At 39.1% G+C, this 23,108-nt stretch overlaps 1 protein-coding gene across 3 annotated transcripts in view; it reads left to right on the plus strand.

The window, feature by feature from the left end:
* The window catches only part of LY75 (lymphocyte antigen 75), a 119,909-nt gene that overhangs the window by 22,697 nt on the left and 74,104 nt on the right, over positions 1-23,108 (plus strand). For all 3 annotated transcript variants that reach the window (XM_069577406.1, XM_069577404.1, XM_069577405.1), the window contains exons 7-16: positions 725-919; positions 1,874-2,031; positions 5,094-5,204; positions 5,992-6,080; positions 6,229-6,398; positions 8,446-8,645; positions 10,086-10,228; positions 16,766-16,847; positions 17,769-17,837; positions 21,671-21,785. In XM_069577406.1, the coding sequence (XP_069433507.1) occupies positions 725-919; positions 1,874-2,031; positions 5,094-5,204; positions 5,992-6,080; positions 6,229-6,398; positions 8,446-8,645; positions 10,086-10,228; positions 16,766-16,847; positions 17,769-17,837; positions 21,671-21,785 (1,332 nt within the window). The remainder of the gene's footprint in view (positions 1-724; positions 920-1,873; positions 2,032-5,093; positions 5,205-5,991; positions 6,081-6,228; positions 6,399-8,445; positions 8,646-10,085; positions 10,229-16,765; positions 16,848-17,768; positions 17,838-21,670; positions 21,786-23,108) is intronic.

A 23,108-nucleotide genomic window follows, 5' to 3' on the forward strand; every position in this document is an offset into this window, starting at 1 on the left:
AAATCCATGAAGCCTGAATAGCTGAACTACTTTCTAGTTCTGTAAAGAGAGGTTGACGTATTCTTTATGGTTTATACCTCGCTCTTTTTCTCTAATCTTTTTGACTATCACTTGGCTAAATTTTATTATAGTCAAGACAAAGTATCCCTCATTCCATGAGGCCTGTAGGACTAGTAGAGGGCAGGAAAGAAGAGGTCCAGAGATGCACTTTGCTCTTTCCCTCCACTGATGCCATTTCTTGGATGTGAAGTGAATAAATGTTTTATTATGTTCCTTAAATCTCTCCTTGTTTGGTCAGCTATGAGCACAAATGTATATTCCCTCGCTAAGCTGACCATACCTTAAAAGGAAGCTTAACTTTATAATCTCTCAAAGGCAGAGACTGGGGAGGAACGTCACAAATCCCACACCCAGGAAGAGATGTGTCAACTACTGACTTACCCCACACTTTTCTTCTGTCTGCTAGGACTCAGGGAAATCCCTCTATAAATAGTCTATAGCCAGCCATGTAGCAAATTTGTATCACTCTAAAGTCACATTATTGTCTGAATCCCTGCAGTCACTCTTATGATGCTGTGCACTGCACAAATTCATGTCACTGTACCATCTAAAATCCCATTCTTCAGTTTTCCAGAAGCCTTATGATTCAGGAAAGAATTTGCAATGTTATTGATTCAAAATAGATATATCTTTACTGGAATATAAATAGCTTCTTTTCCTCCAGATGTGTGGACATACTCAGATACCCACTGTGATGCTGCAGACTGGGTGCCAAATGATGGCTTTTGCTATCTGCTGGTCAATGAAAGTGACACCTGGGATAAGGCGCATACGACATGCCAAACCTTCAGCAGTGACCTCATCAGCATTCATTCTTTAGCAGATATGGAGGTAGTTGTCACAAAACTTCATAATGGGGGTAAGTTTTTAAGATATCCTCTTAAAAAGAGGTTTAAAACATTTTAAAGTATCCCTGTTTTCAAACTCTTAGAGAGAATGTAAACCTTACAGTTTGATCCTGTACATCAGTATTATCCAGAAGAATTTTCTGCCGTGATGGAACTGGCAGAAAATCTGTACTGTCATTCAATAACCACCAACCACTTGTGGCTTTTGAACCCTAGAAATGTAGCCAGAGTGACTACAGAATTGAATTTTTGCTTTCATTTCATTTTAATTGATTCACGATTTTAAATAGTTGCATATAGCAATCGGCTACCAACCTAACAGTACAACCACTGACTGAATAATTTCCCTCTTCTCAAAAGCTAAATGCTATTTAAATCCCTCCTGACACCTAAGTGATGATTACCTCACGCTTATAATTATTTGGAAGCTAAAAAATGAACAAAACACCAGAGAGCCAGTATTAAGATCTCCTCCTACGATTCACCCATAGTAATAGCACAACTGAGTGACTTCACTTTCACTTTTCACTTTCAGATACCTATATTCTGTGCCAGCGTGGTGCCAGTTGTTTTACCTGGCAAAAGCAGTACAGTCATTCAGTGATGAACAATATTCTTATTCTAACTGGAATATGTATGACTGTCTTAGTAGAATTTCATTATTTCTTGTAAAGCAAGGTTTATCTAAACCAGGTTTCAGGAACACCCAGACTACAGATCGTAGTACATCTAGCTGTTCCGCCTCTATACACTGCCTGCATAAGTGACCTGAAAAGCCCTTGTCATCAGGCCAGCCTAACATATCAACATTTTTACAAGCTAATTAGGAATACCACTTTTCTGAATTAAAAGAAAAAGAAATACCATCAAGGCTGCTAACACCCCTTATCAAAATGTAAAAATCAGCAGTAGTTTCCATGTGGAAGTATGTGACTGAGTAAGCAAACAAAACATTCTTCTTTTAGATGCCGAAGGGGAAACGTGGACAGGCCTTAGGAATATAAACACACCAGCCCTATTTCAGTGGTCAGATGGTACTGAAGTTACTCTAACTTACTGGGATGAGAATGAGCCACGTGTTCCCTATAATGAGACTCCCAACTGCGTTTCCTATTCAGGAAAGGTAGGAAACCTCCTTGGATTTATTTATATCCTTACTGTTATACCTGATAATCTTATAATAAGGTGACTTTTGTTGGAATATTTGCATTTAAGCTAGGAAAGAAAATAAAAGGTAATTGCACTGTAGATTATCTTTCTAGTAACTGCTGAGAAAAGGTAAATAAAGCAATTACTAAAGAAGCAATCCGATTCCTGTCTGAGAGTATCTGCCCTGGTGTGAAAGAGATCAAGAGAATCTCTTTTGGACCTGAGATTCTTGCGCCAAATGGTTTCTGAGAAGCTTCTTTCTTTCAGTAATATTTAGCAGATAATGTAACCTGGAAAATCCCATTGCCTCGTGTTCAGGTCAAGTGTTATATTAGTCCCACTTTGAGAAGTGAAAAAAATGGTTTTATTAAAAATTAGGCTCAATAAACATCTTACTGCTGTAGAATTCATGACTGTTTATTGAGCATGCTTCAGTTAAGAGTCCAGGATAAGCAATCTTTTTTTTAAAATTTTAATTGGAGGCTAATTACTTTACAATGTTGTGGTGGTTTTTGCCATACATTCGCATGAGTCAGCCATCTGTGAACATGTGTTCCCTATCCTGACCCTCCCTCCTCCAATCCCTCCCTATCCCATCCCTCAGGGTCATCCCAGTGCACCAGCCCTGAGCACTCTGTCTCATGTACAGGATAAGCAATCTTGAGCCAAAGAGATGCAAGAGTCTCTATATTTTTATCTGTAGCACTTTCCTGTGAACTCCTATTTAGGAAGCTGATTATATTACCCAAAATTCTAGAGAAACTTAAGTGAAGGCAAGAAATTGTAGGGCTGTTTAGAAGTGTTTCACTAGAAAAGATGTTTTTCAGTTCAGTTCAGTTGCTCAGTCATGTCTGACTCTTTGCAACCCCATGGACTGCAGCATGCCAGGCTTCCCTGTCCATCAGCAACTTCTAGAGCCTACTCAAACTCATGTCTGTCTCATCAGTGATGCCATCCAACTATCTCATTCTCTGTCATCCCCTTCTCCTCCCACCTTCAATCTTTCCCAGCATCAGGGTCTTTTCCAATGAGTTGGTTCTTTGCATTGGGTAACCAAAGTATTGGAGTTTCAACTTTAGCATCAGTGCTTCCAACAAACATTGAGGACTGATCTCCTTAGGATGGACTGGTTGGATCTCCTTGCAATACAAGGGACTCTCAAGAGTCTTCTCCAACACCACAGTTCAAAAGCACCAATTCTTCAGTGCTCAGCTTTCCTTATAGTCCAACTCTCACATCCATACATGACTACTGGAAAAACCATAGCCTTGACTAGACGGACCTTTGTTGGTAACGTCTCTGCTTTTGAATATGCTATCTCGGTTGCTCATAACTTTCCTTCCAAGGAGTAAGCGTCTTTTAATTTCATGGCTGCAATCACCATCTGCAGTGATTTTGGAGCCCCCAAAAATAAAGTCGGCCACTGTTTCCACTGTTTCCCCATCTATCTCCCATGAAGTGATGGGACCAGATGCCATGATCTTCGTTTTCTGAATGTTGAGTTTTAAACCAACTTTTTCACTCTCCTCTTTCACTTTCATCAAGAGGCTTTTTAGTTCCTCTTCACTTTCTGCCATAAGGGTGGTGTCATCTGCATATCTGAGGTTATTGATATTTCTCCAGGCAATCTTGATTCCAGCTTGTGCTTCATCCAGCCCATCATTTCGCATGATGTACTCTGCATATAAGTTAAATAAGCAGGGTGACAATATACAGCCTTGATGTACTCCTTTCCCTATTTGGAACCAGTCTATTGTTCCATGTCCAGTTCTAACTGTTGCTTCCTGACCTGCACACAGATTTCTCAGGAGACAGGTCAGGTGATCTGGTACTCCCATCTCTTGAAGAATTTTCCAGTTTGTTATGATCCACACAGTCAAAGGTTTTGGTGAAGTCAATAAAGCAAAAGTCGATGTTTTTCTGGAACTCTCTTGCTTTTTCAGTGATCAAATGGACATTGGCAATTTGATCTCTGGTTCCTCTGCCTTTTCTAAATCCAGCTTGAACATCTGGAGATTCACAGTTCATGTACTGTTGAAGCCTGGCTTGGAGAATTTTGAGCATTACTTTACTAGCGTGTGAGATAAGTACAATTGTGCGGTAGTTTGAGCATTCTTTGGCATTGCCTTTCTTTGGGATTGGAATGAAAACTGACCTTTTCCAGTTCTGTGGCCACTGCTGAGTTTTCCAGATTTGCTGGCATATTGAGTGCAGCACTTCCACAGCATCATCTTAAAAGATGTTTTTGGAAAGGTATAAAGCTGAATTTAGAAGGACGTCACATTTAATGCTATATTTAAAAGGATACACAGGATATCTTTAAAAGAGTATCAAAGGTTGAAATGAGGTCCCACAAGCCACAGTGAAATTGTGGCTTACCTAGATGGCTTCCGGTGTTCAAAACTGGCCTGTATCACAAGTGACTTTCTAAAATTTCATTCAAGGAAAGCAAAGTGACTCAAGCAAAATAAATGTTAAGTAGCATATTTGATAGAGAAATTTGACATCTGGACTGAAGTGGAGTTGGAAGAAAATTTTGATTCTAAAATTCTTAGAGAGCAGTTATTCTGATCACCATCATCTTACACGTGAGGAGACTGAGACAGGGAGGTTAAGTGACCTGCCCCAAAGGTATTAACTCACAGACAAACCTTGGCCATGTCCTCTGGAAGGAGATTAGAACACTGGCAAGTCTTTGTGGGCTGGGTTCTCTCTGCAACTTCTATATAAGTGTCCTTTAATAGTTTTTATTGTTACACTTATAAGAAAATGAACTGCATCCCCATTGTGACCTTGAGGTGATGCTGAAGTAACAGGCTTCCAGTCTTGTTGGGTAGCATTTTCTAGGAGTATGTTCTCAAGTTTAATTGCTAAGTTATATTCATTCTCTCTGCCTTCCTTTTCTCCTTTCCCTCCTCCCCCTCATCCTCCCTGATAGTTGTAAGAAAAAATTATCTTGATTTAAAATAAGTCCAATTCTAAGTATATGGAAAATAATTTCTCTTGTGAAAGAAATGATTTTCTGTTTTTTAAAAGCTCGGTCAGTGGAAGGTCCAGTCATGTGAAGAAAAACTTAAATATGTGTGTAAGAAAAAGGGAGAAAAATTGAATGACACAAGATCTGATAAGATGTGTCCTCCAGATGAGGTATGTAAAATGCCTGTGTAAATTTTTCTAAGCAATATTACACCTTTTTGGTTAGAGATGGTAACTGAACTTAAACAGTTTAAACTTGGAAAATAGAAGAAATTATTAGCTTCTGTTCATTTACATTAAACCAAGCCAGAAGGCAGTGAATCACAGTATATCAGCATTCCTACAGAAGAGAAAAAAAAAAAAGTTATAGGGAAAAGAATTACCTATTCATGAATTTCTATAAGAATATATGTGATTACTCTTCTCAATGCTGATTTTTTTTACTTCTACTCATATTATTCTTGTGCAAAAATAATTGAGCTAACAACTGTTATATTCTTAAAATGAGCTAGGCATTGTGCTGTGCTAAGTCACTTCAGTTGTGTTCGACTCTTTACAACCTCACGGTCTGTAGCCCACCAGGCTTATCTGTCCATAGGATTCTCTAGGCAAGAATACTGGAGTGTGTTGCCATGCCTTCCAGCAGGGGATCTTCCCAATCCAGGGATAGAACCCACATCTCTGGCATTGGCAGGCAGGCTTTTTTTTACCACTAGCGCCACCTGGGAAGCCCGAGAAAGACATTGGGGTAAAAAAATTAAGACATACCTTCTGTCCGACACGGGATCACAAGCTTATGGAGGTCATCCATGAAATTATATCTGACCCTCATCATGTATATGAATTCCCTGGCCGTGTCCTTAATTTCCATTAGTTGTAAGATGTTAACCTGTGTAGCAGAACCTTGCTTGTCACCAATTCCGGAAGACAGTGTGATGATATTTTTCCTCTGATTTAGGGCTGGAAGAGACGTGGAGAGACCTGTTACAAGATTTACAAGGATGAGGTCCCCTTTGGGACCAACTGCAATCTGACTATAACTAGCAGGTGTGACCATCAGTAAACACGTACTCGTGAACTTTTAACTCTGGGCTCCTTTGCCAAATAATCTTCCTTAAAAACAAAGTTCATCTTCAATTTATATAGTAGTTCTGTCACTGTAAAAACACCTACTGATCTGACTTTCATTTTATAGATTTGAGCAAGAATACCTGAATGATATGATTAAAAAGCATACCATGTCTCCAGAAAAATACTTCTGGACTGGCCTGAGAGATACAAATGCAAATGGAGAGTATAGCTGGGCAAGTGTCGGTGGAGTAAAGCGTGCTGTAACCTTTTCCAATTGGAATTTTTTCGAGCCAGGTAGGTGCCTTAGCCTTTAAAGCGGTAGGATACGGTGATGTGAGAGACAGCTTTCCTCCCAGATCTATTCTTCACTTACCTTTGAAACGTGAAGGGGATGGTGACCATCTGGACTAGTCTTTCTATAGAACCATAAATAGAAGCAGTGACCATGTCTCCCCTATGAAATCCTCAGGGATTACCCAGTAAAAGCTGGAAGATTTGGTTCTCAGAAACCACCATCTAATGGCACAGAACTAGAACCATCAGTGTGAGTTTAGCATCTTTTCCATATAACTCCTCAAACAGAACCTGAAAGTCTCATCATGAGCACTTTACATTTTCACCTCTCTGCTTCTTAACTTCTTTCTCCAAAGTTGAATTGTGTTTATTTCTTTTCTTCTCAAGGGGTGGTAATTAAGGAGGCCATGAATTATTTATTCTGAAAGTTAGTTTATCCTTCTTTAGCCTACAGCATTAACCATATTGAGCCATAGAATCAGGACATTTGAGCCTCAGAATTCCCTTTGGATTTAGGAATTGAGGAAACGGGGGCTTAGAAAGGTGATTTGCTTGACAAAGGTGACCTGATTATTGAACTGCTAAAATCCTGATCTGATTTCTAAACCAATGCTTTTTAAAGGATTTTGACTTTGTTTGAGAGAGCAGTTATGAAGCGTTCGACTTTTCTTCCTTTGAATTATTTATATTTTCTTATGTTTTGTACAGTGAATCATGAAGGCCATTTTTATAACATAAAACTTGGAGCATGTGAATGTATAGTTAAACACAATATTTGAGATAGAGAATTCCCACAAAATTTATAATATATGATCATCAATATAAATATGAGTGGTATTGATAATATCAAAGTTGTCTTTTTACTTTGCGGAACATGGAGGATACAGGTGCTGATCCTGGTTAAATTTCATCTTAAATTAGAATGTTCTAATCTACAAAACACATGCTTTCTTTTATTGACACTGTTATATTTCAGAGTCAATGTCAAATTCTTCCTGGATAAGCCTCAGTGGTTGAAAGAGTATTCAGGAAGTAAGCTATAATGGCTGTTATCTCAGTCTGTAGCCAGAAAGACTGTCTTTAAGTCCTCTCTATATTCTCACTCCCAGATTCAGCCAGTTTGGTCTGTACTGGGCAAGCCATGGCAGAGGATAGACTAGCGGAAGATAGCACACCCACCCAGGTGTGTTGTTTTTCCCAGTTTTTTCCAATTCCTTGTTCCTCGTGCTGTCCCTGTGTCATGAGACATGAGGCTGTATGGCTTCTCTGTGTGATGGAATGGAGGTCGTCCTCATTCCTTTGCAATGTATGCTCTTCTTGTCCTTTGCCCATTGTGAGCCGTGTAAAGTCACGGGAAAGGGAGAGTGGTATCTTGTTAGCAAATTCAGGTCCCAGTTCTGACTTCACCACTCACTAACTATGATTGTGGGCAAGTCACTCATTTTTCATCTGGAGATGGATCTGACAATACAAACTATCTTTTAATGTTGTAGTGAGTAAATACAATTCTGGCTGACATAAATAGTAAACAGATCAGTGTTACCACACACCTCCTTTTACCTTTATTGAACCAGCTCTTCCTTTGGATTTGAATCTGGGAGTGTTTTGTTTTGAGGGTTACTAAGTTTCTCAAAAACTGTTGGAAGTTGTTAGGCGAATTCAAACAATTTAGATTATACAGAGCATCGTGGTGGTTTAGGGTTCAGCTCTGCACACACACGGCCTGGATTTCAGTTCCTGGTCAACCATTTACTCACATGTGACCTTGGACACATCACTAATCCTCACTGTACCTCAGTTTGACAATAGAATCCTCTCTATGTGAGGATCAATTCATTTAATCCTCTTAGAATAGTACCCGGCAAGTAGTAAGCATATCTCTGTATTACTGTCATCATTATTATTGTGAAAGTACATTTATTTCCTCCATTTTCTTTCCTATTCTCTTCTGCCATCTTGAATCAAATGAGGAGTGTAGGGACTAGAAAGTGTTTGTACTTAAATGTTCTAATGTAACTTTCAGTGAAACTTTTCCATTCAACCCCAGCTTCTCCAGGAGGGTGTGTGGTTATGGCTACTGGAAAGTCTCTTGGAAAGTGGGAGGTAAAAGACTGCAGAAGTTTCAGGGCACTTTCAATTTGCAAGAAAATAAGTGGACGCTCTGAGCCCGAAAAACCAGCCCCCAAGCCTGAAGACCCCTGTCCTGAAGGCTGGCACAGTTTCCCCTCAGGTCTTTCTTGTTATAAGGTAAAGTAATATTCTCATTCAGTCCCTCAGTGAAGTCGTGTCTCTCCTATCCTAGTCCATGTCCTTGCACAAACTCTGCTTCTCCACAGACACATACATCTCCTGCCAAAGTGTGTAGGAGCACAGAGTCCTTGTCAGAGTATCAGTGAACTCTGTGTCAGAAAACCCATTTCCATGTACACTCATGTACTACCCAAAGGAGCAGGGCCGGAGTCAGAATGGCTCTTTCCTCGGGTTCTTTTGTTTTGGAAAGTTGGATGAGCTACATGCCATGGTGATACTTTGCTTATGATTCTCATATCCCTCTAATTATTGTTGTCAAGTGAAGAGTTCTGTCACTTCTTACAAGTCAAAGAATTTGTTTAGAATTCGTATCAGCCAACTGTCCCCACAAAGAAATTATTTCATAATTTCGTACTGTCTCAAAATTCAGTGGCTATGACAACACGTATTCTCATGTTCACAGATCTCTGGGTCAGATAGTTTGAATGATTGAATTTGGGCTTTAACAGTCAGCTCTGCTTTCAGGTATGGGTCAGCTGTGCTGGCCTCCAGGCTATCAGTTGGGGTCTGCTGCTCTTCAAACTAGTGTCAGGCCAAAGGAGGAGCAGCTAGCAGGGGCTTGTTCTTCTCATGCTGAATTACTGGAGGCGGAAATGCAAGCCTAACCCAGGTCAGCATATTTTAGGCTTCTGCTCACTTCTCCTTCACTGCTATCCCATCAATCACAGCAAGTCACATGGCTGAGCCCCAGATCAAGGCACAGGGACATATCCTTCGCCCACCAGGAAGCCATGATGGCAAGAGTGTATAACTGTATCACAGGGACTGAAAAATCAGCACCAGTAATTCAACCTACCATTGTGTCATCTGCTCCTCTTCTACTTTTGAAATGACTGGGGTTCATTTGGCATAAAATCAGTCATCACAAACCAAAGGAACAGTCCAAAGTGGCAAGTTTTGTTTTGCCATCTTCTGTAAATGTTCACGCACCAGTGCAGTCTGCCCTTTGATTCTTCTTCATCAAAAGTAGTCCTGTACCTATACAGGTCTCAGCATATTATGTTCAAAATTTGCCATTAGCGCATTTCTTTGCAGAAACCTACTCTAAGAGCATTCATGTGTATTCTTTATAACCTTACTTCATTTTCTCTCTCAAGATTCTTGGAATGCAAGAGGACATGGTGTCATGTCAGAGCAGTTCCCCAGCCTGGCTAAGGAAGGTTATCCCTCCAGTGACAGTGACTGGTGCCTGTGCTGGCCTCTGGTTGACACTTTGAGCAGGACCTGTCTGTGTCACAGTGTATGTGCCTTTGCCTCAGTCTACCACACTTCTAAGAATCCATTTCAGAGACCCACACATTCCACTGTGATTGACTTTAAAGTTATAAATACTTTATGATAATATAAGAAAACAAATTAACATTATATTTCGTTAAGCTATTTCATAGAGAAAGAATTGTAAGAAAGAGAAACTGGGAAGAAGCTGAGCGATTCTGCCAAGCGCTTGGAGGACACCTTCTTAGCTTCAGTCACATGGATGAAATAAAGGAGTTTCTTCACTTTTTAACAGAACAGTTCAGGTAATGTTCAGGCAGCAGTTCTGATCTTTTAGAGTGAGATCTTCTATCCTAAATTGGACATCCTCTACGTAACCCCCTGGAGAAGGAAATGGCAACCCACTCCAGTATTCTTGCCTGGGAAATCCCATGGACAAAGGAGCCTGGCAGGCTACAGTCCATGGGATCTGTGAAAGAGTAGGACATGACTTAGCAACTAAACAACAGGTATTCAGAACTGACATGTTTTATTATCTAAAGGATCATTCAGTATTTTAACAGTCATTCAACATCAAGCATTCTTACATGCAAGATGCTATGAGAGATCAGAGCATAGAGGGACAGAGTCACCACCCTTTGTGTAGTGTAATAAAGTCCGACAGTGGGGGTAATAAAAATATGGTGGAAAAATCTAGAACATAGATAAGGAGAGGCCAGGGGAGTTTAGAGCAGGGAGGAAGTGTTTCTGGATGGTACAATTGGGGAAAATATTACGAAGAAGGATGGTTCTTAGAAAGTAAGGCAGGGGCTTCCATGGTGGCCCAGTGGTAAAGAATCCACCTGCCAGTGCAGGGTTCGATCCCTGATCCTGAGAAAATGCCACATGCCGGGGGCAATTAAGCCTGTGTGCCACAGCTATTTAGCCAGTGCTCTGGAACCCAGGAGCTGCAACTACTGAGCCCGTGTGCCACAACTAGTAAAGCCTGAGCTCCACAGCAAGAGAAGCCGCTACAGTGAGAGGCCCGTGTACTGCAGCTAGAGCAGCCCCAGCCCTGCTCACCACCACTGGAGAAAGGCCCAGGGAGCGGTGAAGACCCCGCACAGCCAGGAATGAATCAATACGCATAACGGGTTTTCTAAACAGGGACTATTTGAAGGGTAAGATGGGAGAAAGGGCCAGGGAAAACAGAACATGAGCAAAGGAACTGAGACCAGAGTATGCGAATATGGTGAAGGAAAGGGAGCCTATAGCATCGCCACAAAGTGGAGTTTGTATATGAAATTGGAATGTCCTTTCTTGCTAGGGAAGGAGTTAAATCTTAAGTCAATAAGCAAAAAGCATTCAAACAAAAACAAAGTGTGTGCGTGAGAGAGACAGACATGGGGCAGATGCAAAATAATTAATTCTAAAGCTATTGCAACGCCTCTGGTAGAAAACTATATTGAAGATGGGCAGTAAGCTGGGACAGTAAAGGAAGTAGTCTGAGATGTTACAAAGATGGAGTCAATAAGCCGCCGTAATTTTGATGGTATGTAGGAGGATTCCTGACTGATTTTCCTGATGTCTTCAAGGATAATGTGGAGAAATATGAGCCAAGTGTTGGTATCATAGGAGGAAATTTTTTCTGAAGCTCTGGAGCAGTCATGAGTATGAAGGCCTTTTACTTCATGATTTATTTTCCCCCCTCTCTTTGAAAAGAAGACTGAAATTTATAAATCTATATTCAGGTAATCTACACCCTGGTATTCAGGGTATACCAGGTAAAATTATGGAAAAGAATCACTAAGATATAAGAATATATCTTAGTGAATACTTTCCTGATCATTTTGACTCAAAAAAAGAAAAAAACAACAACAAAAGTAAAACAGGTACCAAAACACCAAGAAAATCCAATTAGCCACCTTCTCTAGGACATTAACTATAAGAAGCCACTTTAAAAATTGAGATCTAAAAAGTTTTGAGGTAGTAAATGTTTGATTGTGTTGATTTTAGTTCCCAATTTAGTGGATTTTTCGTTTGTGAAGGTAGTAATGGATACTGTTTATGCTCTCTACTTGAAAAAATGAGGTCTTCCCTTGTAGCTCAGTCGGTAAAGTCTGACTGCAATGCAGAAGACGTGGGTTTGATCTCTAGGTTGGGAAGATCCCCTTGAGCAGGAAATGGCAACCCAGTCTGGTATTCTTGCCTGGGGAATCCCGTGGACAGAGGAGCCTAGCAGGCTACAGTCTATGGGGTCGCAAGAATCGGACATGACTGAGCAACTAAGTGCACTTGAAAAAAATTTCAAAGACATATTCCAGTTGAGAGGTGAATAAAAAGAGTTAGGATGAAGAATACATAACATAAAAACAGCTCCAGTCTAAATAATGCAATCTATGTAACTGAAAAATTATCTTAAATTATCCTAATTTCTGAAAGAGAAACAATAATATTTTAATAAAACCAGTATTAACTCTGCTTAATACCAGAGTTTATAACTCTGTTTATAAATAAAAACTGGGATGTAAAGAGATGAAATGGTTTTTAAAAATTAAAGCATAATAAATACCTCATTTTACCTGGAAATTATATACAGAAACACAGATTTTATAAATTTTTAAAACGGTAAAGAGTATATTATCCACCGAATACTTGATGGGTGAAAAGGCCCATATAGCACATTATAAAGGAATAAAATACCAAAGCATAAAGTCCAGTGCAATATTTAAAATGGATAACCAAGGACCTACTGTGTAGCACAGGGCATGCTGCTCAGTGTTATGTGGCAGCCTGGTTGGGAGGGGAGTTTGGGGGAAAATGAATACATGTATATGTATGGCTGAGTCCCTTTGTGGTTCACCTGAAACTGTCACAACATTGTTGATCAGCTGTACCCCAGTATAAAATAAAAGTTAAAAAAAGAAAACAGAGAGCACAAAGAAACAACAGATTACCATAATCTTTTCAGTCATAGGGACCATATTGTATTTATATTCATCCTAGTCTCTGATATACTGCCATATTAAACAGACCGTAATGTCTGCTTAATACATGCTCTGTTAATGAGAGGTCATTTGTTTATGCTATACTTAGGCAACATATTCTAAAACCTATTTAATATTATAACCATGGCTTGAAGAAAAGGAAGGAAACAAGCCCATTTATATCAGAAAGTGATTCTAAAGCTTATTCCTTGAACACCTTTAGCTTTTTATTGCAGGGATTGACCTTTCTCAGCAAGATGTCCATTGTCCAAATTGTGTTTTGCCTGCCAAGGAGTGAAGTCAGATTACTGCTCTACTTTTCACAATCTGAGTTCCACATCTCTGTTTGTATTTCAGTGAAAAGGCTTCAGGGCGCACCAAATCACTGAGGCTCTAAGATCTTTGCAACTCTTAACAGCAGCCCACCAGGGAAAGCCATTGTAAAACAAAAATAGCTTTAGGATTAGGGAAGAAAGCTTTGTTTGCAGAGCAACTGCTGTTGTGTACGCTACCTCCAGTGAAGTGGCATGAATGGATTTGGATATAAATCTAAGGCTTTACAGACTAAGCACTCCCTTCAAATTGTGTTTATTAGCAGTTATTGCTCAGGTACTGTTTTCCTTAGGAACTAGATACAGCAGGAAATTTGATTGAGAGTTAGAAATTTTACCGCAGATACACACAGTAACCTTTCATGCAATGTCTTCTTCACCTCATAGCCTTAGTACTTGGAGTGGAAGAATTTATATAGAGAGAAATTTTCAGTTAGAGTTAATTCCTCAGTTACCCATTTCTTCCTTCAACTTTTTTTTTTTTAATCTACATTAGAGGTGTGCAATGATTAATGTGATTTCCAATTTTCTTCTTCTCTTTATCTGCCTAATAAATCAGGCCAAAGCACAAATAAGTTACAAATGAGGAAATATTTTTCACTTCTTAACACACCAAAAAAAAAAAAAACCCACAAGTAGCTACTATTTTCTGTATTTATAACACATTAATAAATCCCTTGAAAGGAAAGCTGAAAGCTGTAAAGATCTGGGTTGAAATGAAGTTCAATCTCAGAAAGTAGTAAAGATCAGAAATTTTGGACCATGTGGCAAACTGCTGTCTAGGAGGCTGCTCACTGAGACGCAGCAGAGGAGGCAGAAATGGGACTGAAAGCAGAAGTTTCTAAGGGAAGATAGGGAGTTAAGAGCAGACTCGGTGGAAATGTTGGAGACAGACGTCTAAAGAGTTTTCTGTGGGAGCTGCCTATAGAGCAGTGGTCCCAAACCTCTGCGATCTAATGCCTGATTATGGTGGAGCTGATGTAATAATAATAGAAATAAAGTATAGAATAAATGTAATGCATTTAAATCATCCCCAAACCACCTCTCTACCCCAAGCCCCCAGTCTGAGGAAAAATTGTCTTCCATGAAATCAATCATTGGTGCCAAAAATGTTGGGGACCACCGCTATAGAGTAAATGCAGATGGCAAATGGTCTTTGATCATCTTCGGGTTGTACTGTTGATTGTGTAAAGAAGATAAAATATCTAATGCTTACTTTGTGCGTGTCTTAGCTGTTCAGTCAAGTCCAACTCTTTGTGACCCCGTGGACTGTAGCCCACCAGGCTCCTCTGTCTATGGAATTCTTCAGGCAAGAATACTAGAGTGGGTTGCAATTCCCTTCTCCAGGGGATCTTCCCAACCCAGGGATGGAACCCAAGTCTCTGCTTTACAGGCAGAATCTTTACTACCATCTGAGCCGCAAGAGAAGCCCAGTGCTTACTTTAGGGAAACACAAAATTCTGCATAAATTCTTCAGGCCTAAATAAATAATCTACAAGGTTTAGAAAGAAATGAAATATGAGGAAACAAACTTGACCTCTTTATTTTAGCTGTCTTTTTTTTATAATGTATTTGGCAACTATCTAGAAATCTAACACTCAAGAAGTATGATACATTTGTAAGTCTGTAAAAAAATCTCTGATTAGTTGAAGACACAAACTGAAAAATCATTTTTTAGCTGCTAAATTCAAACTGGACTTAATCATCTCCACTTGATTTATCTTAACTCTACAAATTGGCGATCTTTCACTTTGAAAGGAAACACTGTAACAACTAACAACTGAAAAGGGACTGTCCTTATATTCCATTGCAGTAAGTTGAAAGGCTTGAGGTTGGCAAGATGAAAAATGTGCTTATTAATGTTAAAATATGAGGGAATGTTGAACAGAGGAAATAAATGAAGAAAATTATTAAAAAGTGGGAAGTTAAAATTAAGTTTGTTTCTGCCTTGCATTCACTAGGAAATATTTTTAAATGCAAACTCACTATATTTCCCAGCAGTCTTATAACTGTACAATCCATATATTCTGCTGAGCTTGAAAATAGAGATTAATTTTGGATTTGGATTCTACTCCTTTTCTAATATGTGTTCTATTCATATTTAATATTTATATATGTATTATTTTGCATCTATAATTTTCACTCATGTACTTATGGTACATGATATATACAATCAAAAGTTTAAATTATACAGAAAGTAACCAGTGCCACTCCCCCAAAATGCATGGGAAATGACCTACTTATTAAGGCCTAAGAAGTATACTACATTTTAGAGAGTATTTTCAAGAAAAGTTAGCGGTGGAGAAATTTTTTTATGGTTATTTCTTTTCTGTTTATACTGAAAGTCTCTCCCTGGCTGGAGCATACATTAAATTGAGGGAAAGGGATCACTGACAATGTGTGTCCCTGTCTCTGTGGGTTGTTGTGTACATTCTTCCTTGGAATTCTTATTGTTTCTCCTCTCAGCCAATCTGAATATTGACACGTGGTAAACATTCAGATTATGACTCAAAAGAGACAATAGCTATTCTTTGAAGACTGTCTTTTGTTCTACTAATGTTATAAAATGTTTCCTGACTTCCTACAGTTCACAATGACTTCTACTTTTTTTCAAATTTTTGTATTACTTAAAGTATATGCCAATTTTTATCATTTGATGCTTTTTCAAAAATGGCCTTATAGTTTCTCTGTTCATATACATCTTGTTTCCCTGACCAGTTTATATGCCACTTGAGGGTAGATATTATGTCTTGTACATTTCTGTATCATCATTGCACATAGCTCAATGATTTGTACATTAAAGTATAATAGTTATGAGTGTTAAATGTATTCACTTAAGTGATTGCTTACTTGTATTGTTCTAGTATAACCCATGGAGTTTGGTGTTTAGAAGATGCTTAGATGCTTTTCTTACTTTAACTTAGTGGGCACTGGGAATTAATTTTTTTTAAATCTTGTTTAATAAAAGGTTACCTAAGTGGTTTGTTCTGCACTTTAAGGAAAAGATATTTGATAGTTACAGAAAAATGCTATAAGGAAAAACTGTTGTTGTTTTTGTTTGTTTGTTTTTGGCCTTACCCCATGGCATATGGGTCCTTAGTTCCTGACCAGGAATGGAAACCACGCACTCTGCCTTCAAAGTGCAGAGTGTTAACCACTGAACCACCAGGAAGTCCTGCTATCGCTGTTTTGCATCTGAAAACATTATCTAATATTGAAGCTCTGCAGTAAAAGTTTTAAAATGATCATATACTCTTTTTTTTACTCTTAAGTTCTTCAAAGCAGAAGAATTTTTGCCTTTCATATGAAGAAAATAACATAAAATTTAGTTTTAAAAAGAATGGTACTTTTTTGATGGCTACGCCATAGTTACGGTTCAATTTCATTTCAGAAGACTTCTTTATATAGCTTGAAACTGTGTCTCTCAGTTAGTGACAAAGTTTTCTGAATAAACTTACCTGTGTTACGCATTTTAGACATGTAAATGCTAAATGTTTTTGCCAAATGCTATGCTCATCTTTTCTTAACACTTCTTTTTACATAGCGACCAGCGTTGGCTTTGGATAGGTTTAAATAAAAGGAGCCCCGATTTACAAGGATCCTGGCAATGGAGTGATCATACACCAGTAAGTTTAATCTTTCTTGTGAGGGATAATATGGAAAGAATATTTGTTTCAGTAACAAGTAAGTTGATTGTTAATTAATATAGTCATACAACCATGAAGACTATTTAGATGTATCTTTATTGAAGTGGAAATAGATTCACATATATAAAGTAGGGAAAAGATGTTACTAATTTCATTTTTACTTAAAAAATAACCATATGTATAGTCTCTATATGTAGCCCCAAAGCATAAAAATATAGATATATAAATATAGCAGTAATTTGGGGATAGTAAAAGTGATTTTTTTTCTTTTTCTTTGTATTTTTTCCTTTTTCATAATGAAAAGCTTTTATTTTTATTATCTAAAATTAATGAGTTATGTTAAAAAAATTTTTATTGAAAGAACAATTTGGGAGAACCTTAAAAAGTCCTTAAATCTCAAATGTTTACATTATCCTAAGGAGAGGAATGTTAGTCTCTAGTTAACACTTAGAGAAACAAATTATTCTCAAATACTGAATATTTGCTCCACATTGCTGTTGTGTCAAATCACTGTGTTTTCTTTCTAAATGTAAAATTCCTTGACTTCATTTTCTAATTGGAGCATATCTGAGAAGAGTTAATCAAATAACTAGCATTTCAACACATGCAAAAAAAGAAGTATTTTGCAAGCCCCTGATTCTTTGTGATCCAACTGTGAACTTAATACACAATTAACCTCCACTTCTGAAACTGTGGCTGCCTTGGTTTGGAAACAATGACATCATGACATTTTATAAGTCCTCTTCATGATTTAGCATCCTGACATAAAAAAAGAAATGAAAAAGTTTTCCTCCCTTGGCATATGAACGCACTTGAGTTATTAAAGCTGCCTAAATTACATCTAAATTGCAAATATTTATACATCAGTCTTAAATTCTCAAGCCTCTCTTGTCTTTTAAGGTGTCTACTATTATCACGGCAAATGAGTTTCAGCAGGATTATGATATCAGAGACTGTGCTGCTGTCAAGGTCAGTACAATGCTAGAAAGCCTGCATATTAAAAAAAAATAAATCTGGCAGTACATGTAATCAAGCAACAGACCATGGAGTACCTTTTGTGTGTGGAGCATGATATTAGGTGCAGTCGGAGGTTAAAAGTACACTTGTGGTCCAGCCCTCAAGCAACCTAACTTACACTTAATGTGAGAAGATAAAATTCATATTCAAGAAAGGTGACTCTTGTTACTATGCAGTAATTAGCTCCAAAGGAGTGGGTTGAAGAAGGAAATTCAGAAGAAAGTAATTTCTATGGCGGTGTTTCCAAAGAGAAGTGAAGTGAAAGTCACTCAGTTGTGTCCAACTCTTTGATACCCCATGGACTATACAGTCCATGGAATTCTCCAGGCCAGAATACTGGAGTGGGTAGCTGTTCTTTTCTCCAGGGGATCTTCCCAACCCAGGGATCAAACCCAGGTCTCCCACATTGCAGGTGGATTCTTTACCCCTGAGCCACTAGGGAAGCCCCAAAGAGCCAAAAGAGGTGGGAGCTGAATGGGACCTTTAAGGATGGATAGAGTTTGTTTAGGGAGGAGAGTATAAGACATAAAAGAAAGTGGAAGTGGAAGGGAGTGGCTCTCAGTGAGGGGAACAGAATGCAGATCAAGAAGTTTTAATTGGTACTGTGGTTGAAAACAAAGGTGGGAAATTAGATTGATGCCAGGTTAAGGAGTCTGTGCATTTTTTTGGTAGGCAGCAGAGCATGATTAAAGGTTTTTGACATGACCTAAGAAGGGTGTGAGAAGATTCCTCTTGAGACAGATTTCAAGATGCAAAAGACAGATAGGACCAGAAGACACAGGCCAGTTAGGCCTCTTCCCTTGCAAACTTCATTCATTGTTTGTTTTGTTTTGCCTTGTTTCTTTTACAAATTAGTTCTTTTTTAACTTTTCAAATTTATTTATATTTATTTTTGACAGACTGGATCTTTGTTGCTGGACACAGGCCTCTCGCTGTGGTGGTTTCTCTTGTTACAGAGTACAGGCTCTAGGTACACAGGCTTCAGTATTTGTGGCTCACAGACTCTAGAGCACTGACTCAGTAGTTTTGGCATTTGGGCTTAGTTGCCCCTTAGCATGTGGAATCTTCCTGGACCAGGAATCGAACCTATGTTCGATTCTTAATCAGTGGGCCACCAGGGAAGTCTGATTTCATTTGTTTTTCATTCTGTAGGTAGTATGTGCAAGCAGTCTGTGATACTCTGGGGGTGGGGGTGGCTGGGGGGTCATCAATGACAAAATATAAAATAATTGTGCCTTCAGAGAACTTATAAGCTAGTAGAAGATAAAGACAATAGACAGGCAATTACAGGGACTGTGACAAAGTGTAAGTTTTATGCAAGAACAAAAGTGTTCCAGGAGAGTAATGCTGCTGGCGATGGTGATGGTGGTGATGCTGCAGCAGCTCACATCTGTGAGCTCCTGAGCCAGGCACAGTCATGTCACATCTGTTATCACACTTGATATTAAACAACCCTATGGGGTAGGTGGCTTCCGTGGTGGCTCAGACAGTAGAGACTGCAATGTGGAAGACCTGGGTTTGATCCCAGGGTGGGGAATATCCCCTGGAGAAGGGAATAGCTACCCACTCCAGTATTCTTGTCTGGAGAATCCCATGGACAGAGGAGCCTAGCGAGCTCCATATAGTCCATGCAGCCACAAAGAGTTGGACATGACTAAGCGACTAAAACACACCCACATGAGGTAGTTACTGTTACTATATCCAGCTCATGAGGAAGAAGTGTGAACTCTGAGTAACTTGCATGATTACAGAACTGAAATTTAAATGCAGATGTCTGAGTCTCTGCTATGCTCTATGACATGTATAGAAACAGTCAGAAGGGGATCTTTGTTTATAAAGAAAATAGTACACTTTGCTTTAACTGATGTTTTGAATCCAAGCTTGCAGTATGAAATATCCTGTGGTAAGTTAGAATCAAGAAACTGGAGTCGAAGGAAAAATGTCCATTGAAAAGGAGTTCCCTTGTGGTCCAGTGGTTAGAGTTCTTGGCTTTCACTGCCATGGTCTGTGTTCAATCCCTGGTCAGGGAACTGAGCTCTTGCAAGCCACGCGCTGTGGCCAAAGAAAGCACAGAAGTCCAAGAAGTGGATTTAGGGTGACTGCTGCTGATGCTGCTGCTAAGTCGCTTCAGTCGTGTCCAACTCTTTGTGACCCCATAGACAGCAGCCCACCAGGCTCCCCTGTCCCTGGGATTCTCCAGGCAAGAACACTGGAGTGGGTTGCCATTTCCTTTAAAATGTAAGAGGATAAAGAGGGAAGAGGCATCTAGGAAACATCTTTGCTATATAAGCCCAAGAAAGAGATTCAAGAATATGATTGACTAGAAATGTTACAAGAACGTTGAGACAAAGTACTGAGAGGTCCCTTGGAAACCACTGTTTCAAAGGAACTGTTTTTAGTAAAACACTATAGTATCATGCCATTTTTATAGAATTCCTGATTTAACACATGAAAGAATGAAAATTCAATGGAAGTTTGGAAGTTTCTAGAACACTCATACAATAAACTATGTTTGATATAAATTGAGTCTCTATATGTGAAGAGATTGGAAAAACCTACCAAAAAACTAAATAGAAGAGACTGATCAGGAACAAGGCCAACTAAGGCAGTGTCTGTAAGGAGAATCTTACCTCACCTACCGCAGTACCCTCTAGAATCTTGCCCTTAAGAGAAAACAGTCCAGGTCTTCCTTAGTGGTCCAGTGGTTGAGAATCCACCTGCCAGTGCAGGGGGTGTGGGTTTGATTCCTGGTCTGGGAAGATTCCACATACTGCAAGGCACCTAGGCCTGTGTGCCACAACTACTGAAACCCAGCTCTACATGCTCCAGAGCCCTCAAGCCACAACTGCTGAGGCCCGTGTGCTGCAACTACGGAAGCCCGCACGCCTAGAGCCAGTGCTCTGCATTAAGAGAAGCCACCACAGTGAGAAGCCCACACACAGCAGCAAAGGATAACCCCCGCTCACTGCAACTAGAGAAAGCCCGCAAGTGTGCAGCAGCAAAGACCCAGCGCAGTCCCAAAATAAATAAATACAGAAATAAATAATTTTTTTTCAAAAGAGACAAAACAGTCCAAAACCTGGTGGATGCTCCTACCAGATCTTGTCCTCCCCTTACCTTTCCCTGTTGCTTGCTGGCTGGAAATTGTAGAGAGCCATTGCTGGACTCCTCCGTCCATGGAATTCTCCAGGCGAGAATACTAGAGTGGGTAGCCATTCCGTTCTCCAGGAGATCTTCCCTACCCAGAGATTGAACCCAGGTCTCCTGCATTGCAGGCAGATTCTTTACTAACTGAGCCACCAGGGAAGCCCCTTAGATCACACAGAGGAAGGCAATACCCCAGGTACACAAACCAACACCAAAGAACAAACTTGGGCCCCTGATGCCCAACTTTTATGTCACTTTTCACAGATCCACTATGATCACAGCCTGGTGTTTAGAAATCACTGAACCAAATATTCTTCTCTAGCTTGGTCCTTCCAAAATTTAAAGTTGTAAGATTCTGTTATTTCATAGCAATAAAAACAGAAAACAAACAAAGAGTAGTTTGCATTTTGGATATAAACATGACCCTATATTTCCTTTATTAGTACCTCTGAAAGCTCTTGCTTAATGCAGTTTAAATTTTACTGCTTACACACTGCATTCTTTCCTGTGTTCATTCATAAACATATATCTTAGGTTCTAGAGCTAAAGTAGAATTAAAGACCATAAGACTTACAGTTTAGTGTTGTATAAGGGCTGCATCAACTTGGAAATATTCTACAATCCTCTTCCTCCTTTAGGTCATTCAAAGGCCATGGCGAAGAAGCTGGTATTTTTATGATGATAGAGAATTTATGAATCTAAGGCCTTTTGCTTGCGATGCAAAACTCGAATGGGTGTGCCAGATTCCAAAAGGTAAGTAGTGGTTATTTCTTTTCCCAGTCTTCTCATGTGAATATTATGACTGCTGATCCAGAGTATCTAAGAGAGCATTTTAGTCTATAATTATAGTTTTGAAAGCCTTTGATTATACAGTTAATATAGTAAGCTCCATTCTGCCTGACTCCTGTTGTCATTGTTGTTTGGTCACACAGTCGTGTCTGACTCTTTGCCACCCCATGGACTGAAGCACGCCAGGCCTCCCTGTCCCTCTCCATCTCCTGAAGTTTGCCCAAGTTCATGTCCATGGCCAACCAGCCATCTTATGCTCTGACTCCCTCTTCTCCTATCCCTAGTAAAAGGCTGCCTTTTGGAAATTAGGTACTACCTTTCTCTTTTATCATGAAAGAATTTGTATAGGAGAGAACATTTAAGACTAGTTTAGGGAGATTAGGCCTTGGAATGAAAGATTATTCCAAGTGAAAGAAGAGACAAAGTAAAAGGAACCATTTAATCATTTTAATAATTTTGTTGTAAAATGGAGACAAGCTTTGGAAGAATGAAGCAAAAGTCAGGAAATCAAATTTGGGCAGGGCCCAAATCTAAATTTTTTTACAGTTTCAAAACAATTTTCAATGAGCTCAAAATTACTAAGTTTATCTCCTTCAAATTCAGGATATTAGTTAGCTTGATAGTAGAGGCCTTGGTAACAAAAAAGAGAAAAGATAATAAATAGATATCCTTTTACTTCACTTTGTAGTAGGAAAATGTCAAGGATATATTAAGGAAAATGTTAAGATTTTAACTGCCAAATTATTGTTAAGCAGATTTTAGATAGATTAGATTAATTAACACAATGGTAAATGCCCAGAAAGTTCCAAAATGAATTTCTGAACTGAATGTAGACAGCTCGTTGAGACAAAGGGATATCTTCTTAAAAGTTCTCCAAGAACCCAAAGATTATCTCATGGAACTGCCTATTAGAAGATGGTTCTTCTCTCCTAAGAGGAGCCACCTTGCCTTTGAAGAAGCTTCAGGTATTTCCCTCATGATCCAGTAGCTAATACTCTGCACTGCCAATACAGCGGTCCTGGGTTCGATCCCTGGTTAGGGAACTAAATCCCACATGCTAAAACTAAAGATCCTGCATGCCACAACTAAGGCCTGGAGCAGCCAAATAAAGAAGAAAAAAAAAAAGCTTCAGATGCAACATCTGGTAGAGTATCTGGCAAGTCTCTTTCACATAGGCAGACTTGAGGGATGCTTAATAAAAATGAAAGTATGTATGTGTGTGTGTGTGTGTGTGTTGATGGGGTTTTCCTAAAGGAAAAAGTATACCTGAGTTAGTCCTAATCATTG

The sequence above is a fragment of the Ovis canadensis genome, chromosome 2 (genome assembly GCF_042477335.2).
Source record: "Ovis canadensis isolate MfBH-ARS-UI-01 breed Bighorn chromosome 2, ARS-UI_OviCan_v2, whole genome shotgun sequence".
Lineage (NCBI taxonomy): Eukaryota > Metazoa > Chordata > Mammalia > Artiodactyla > Bovidae > Ovis > Ovis canadensis.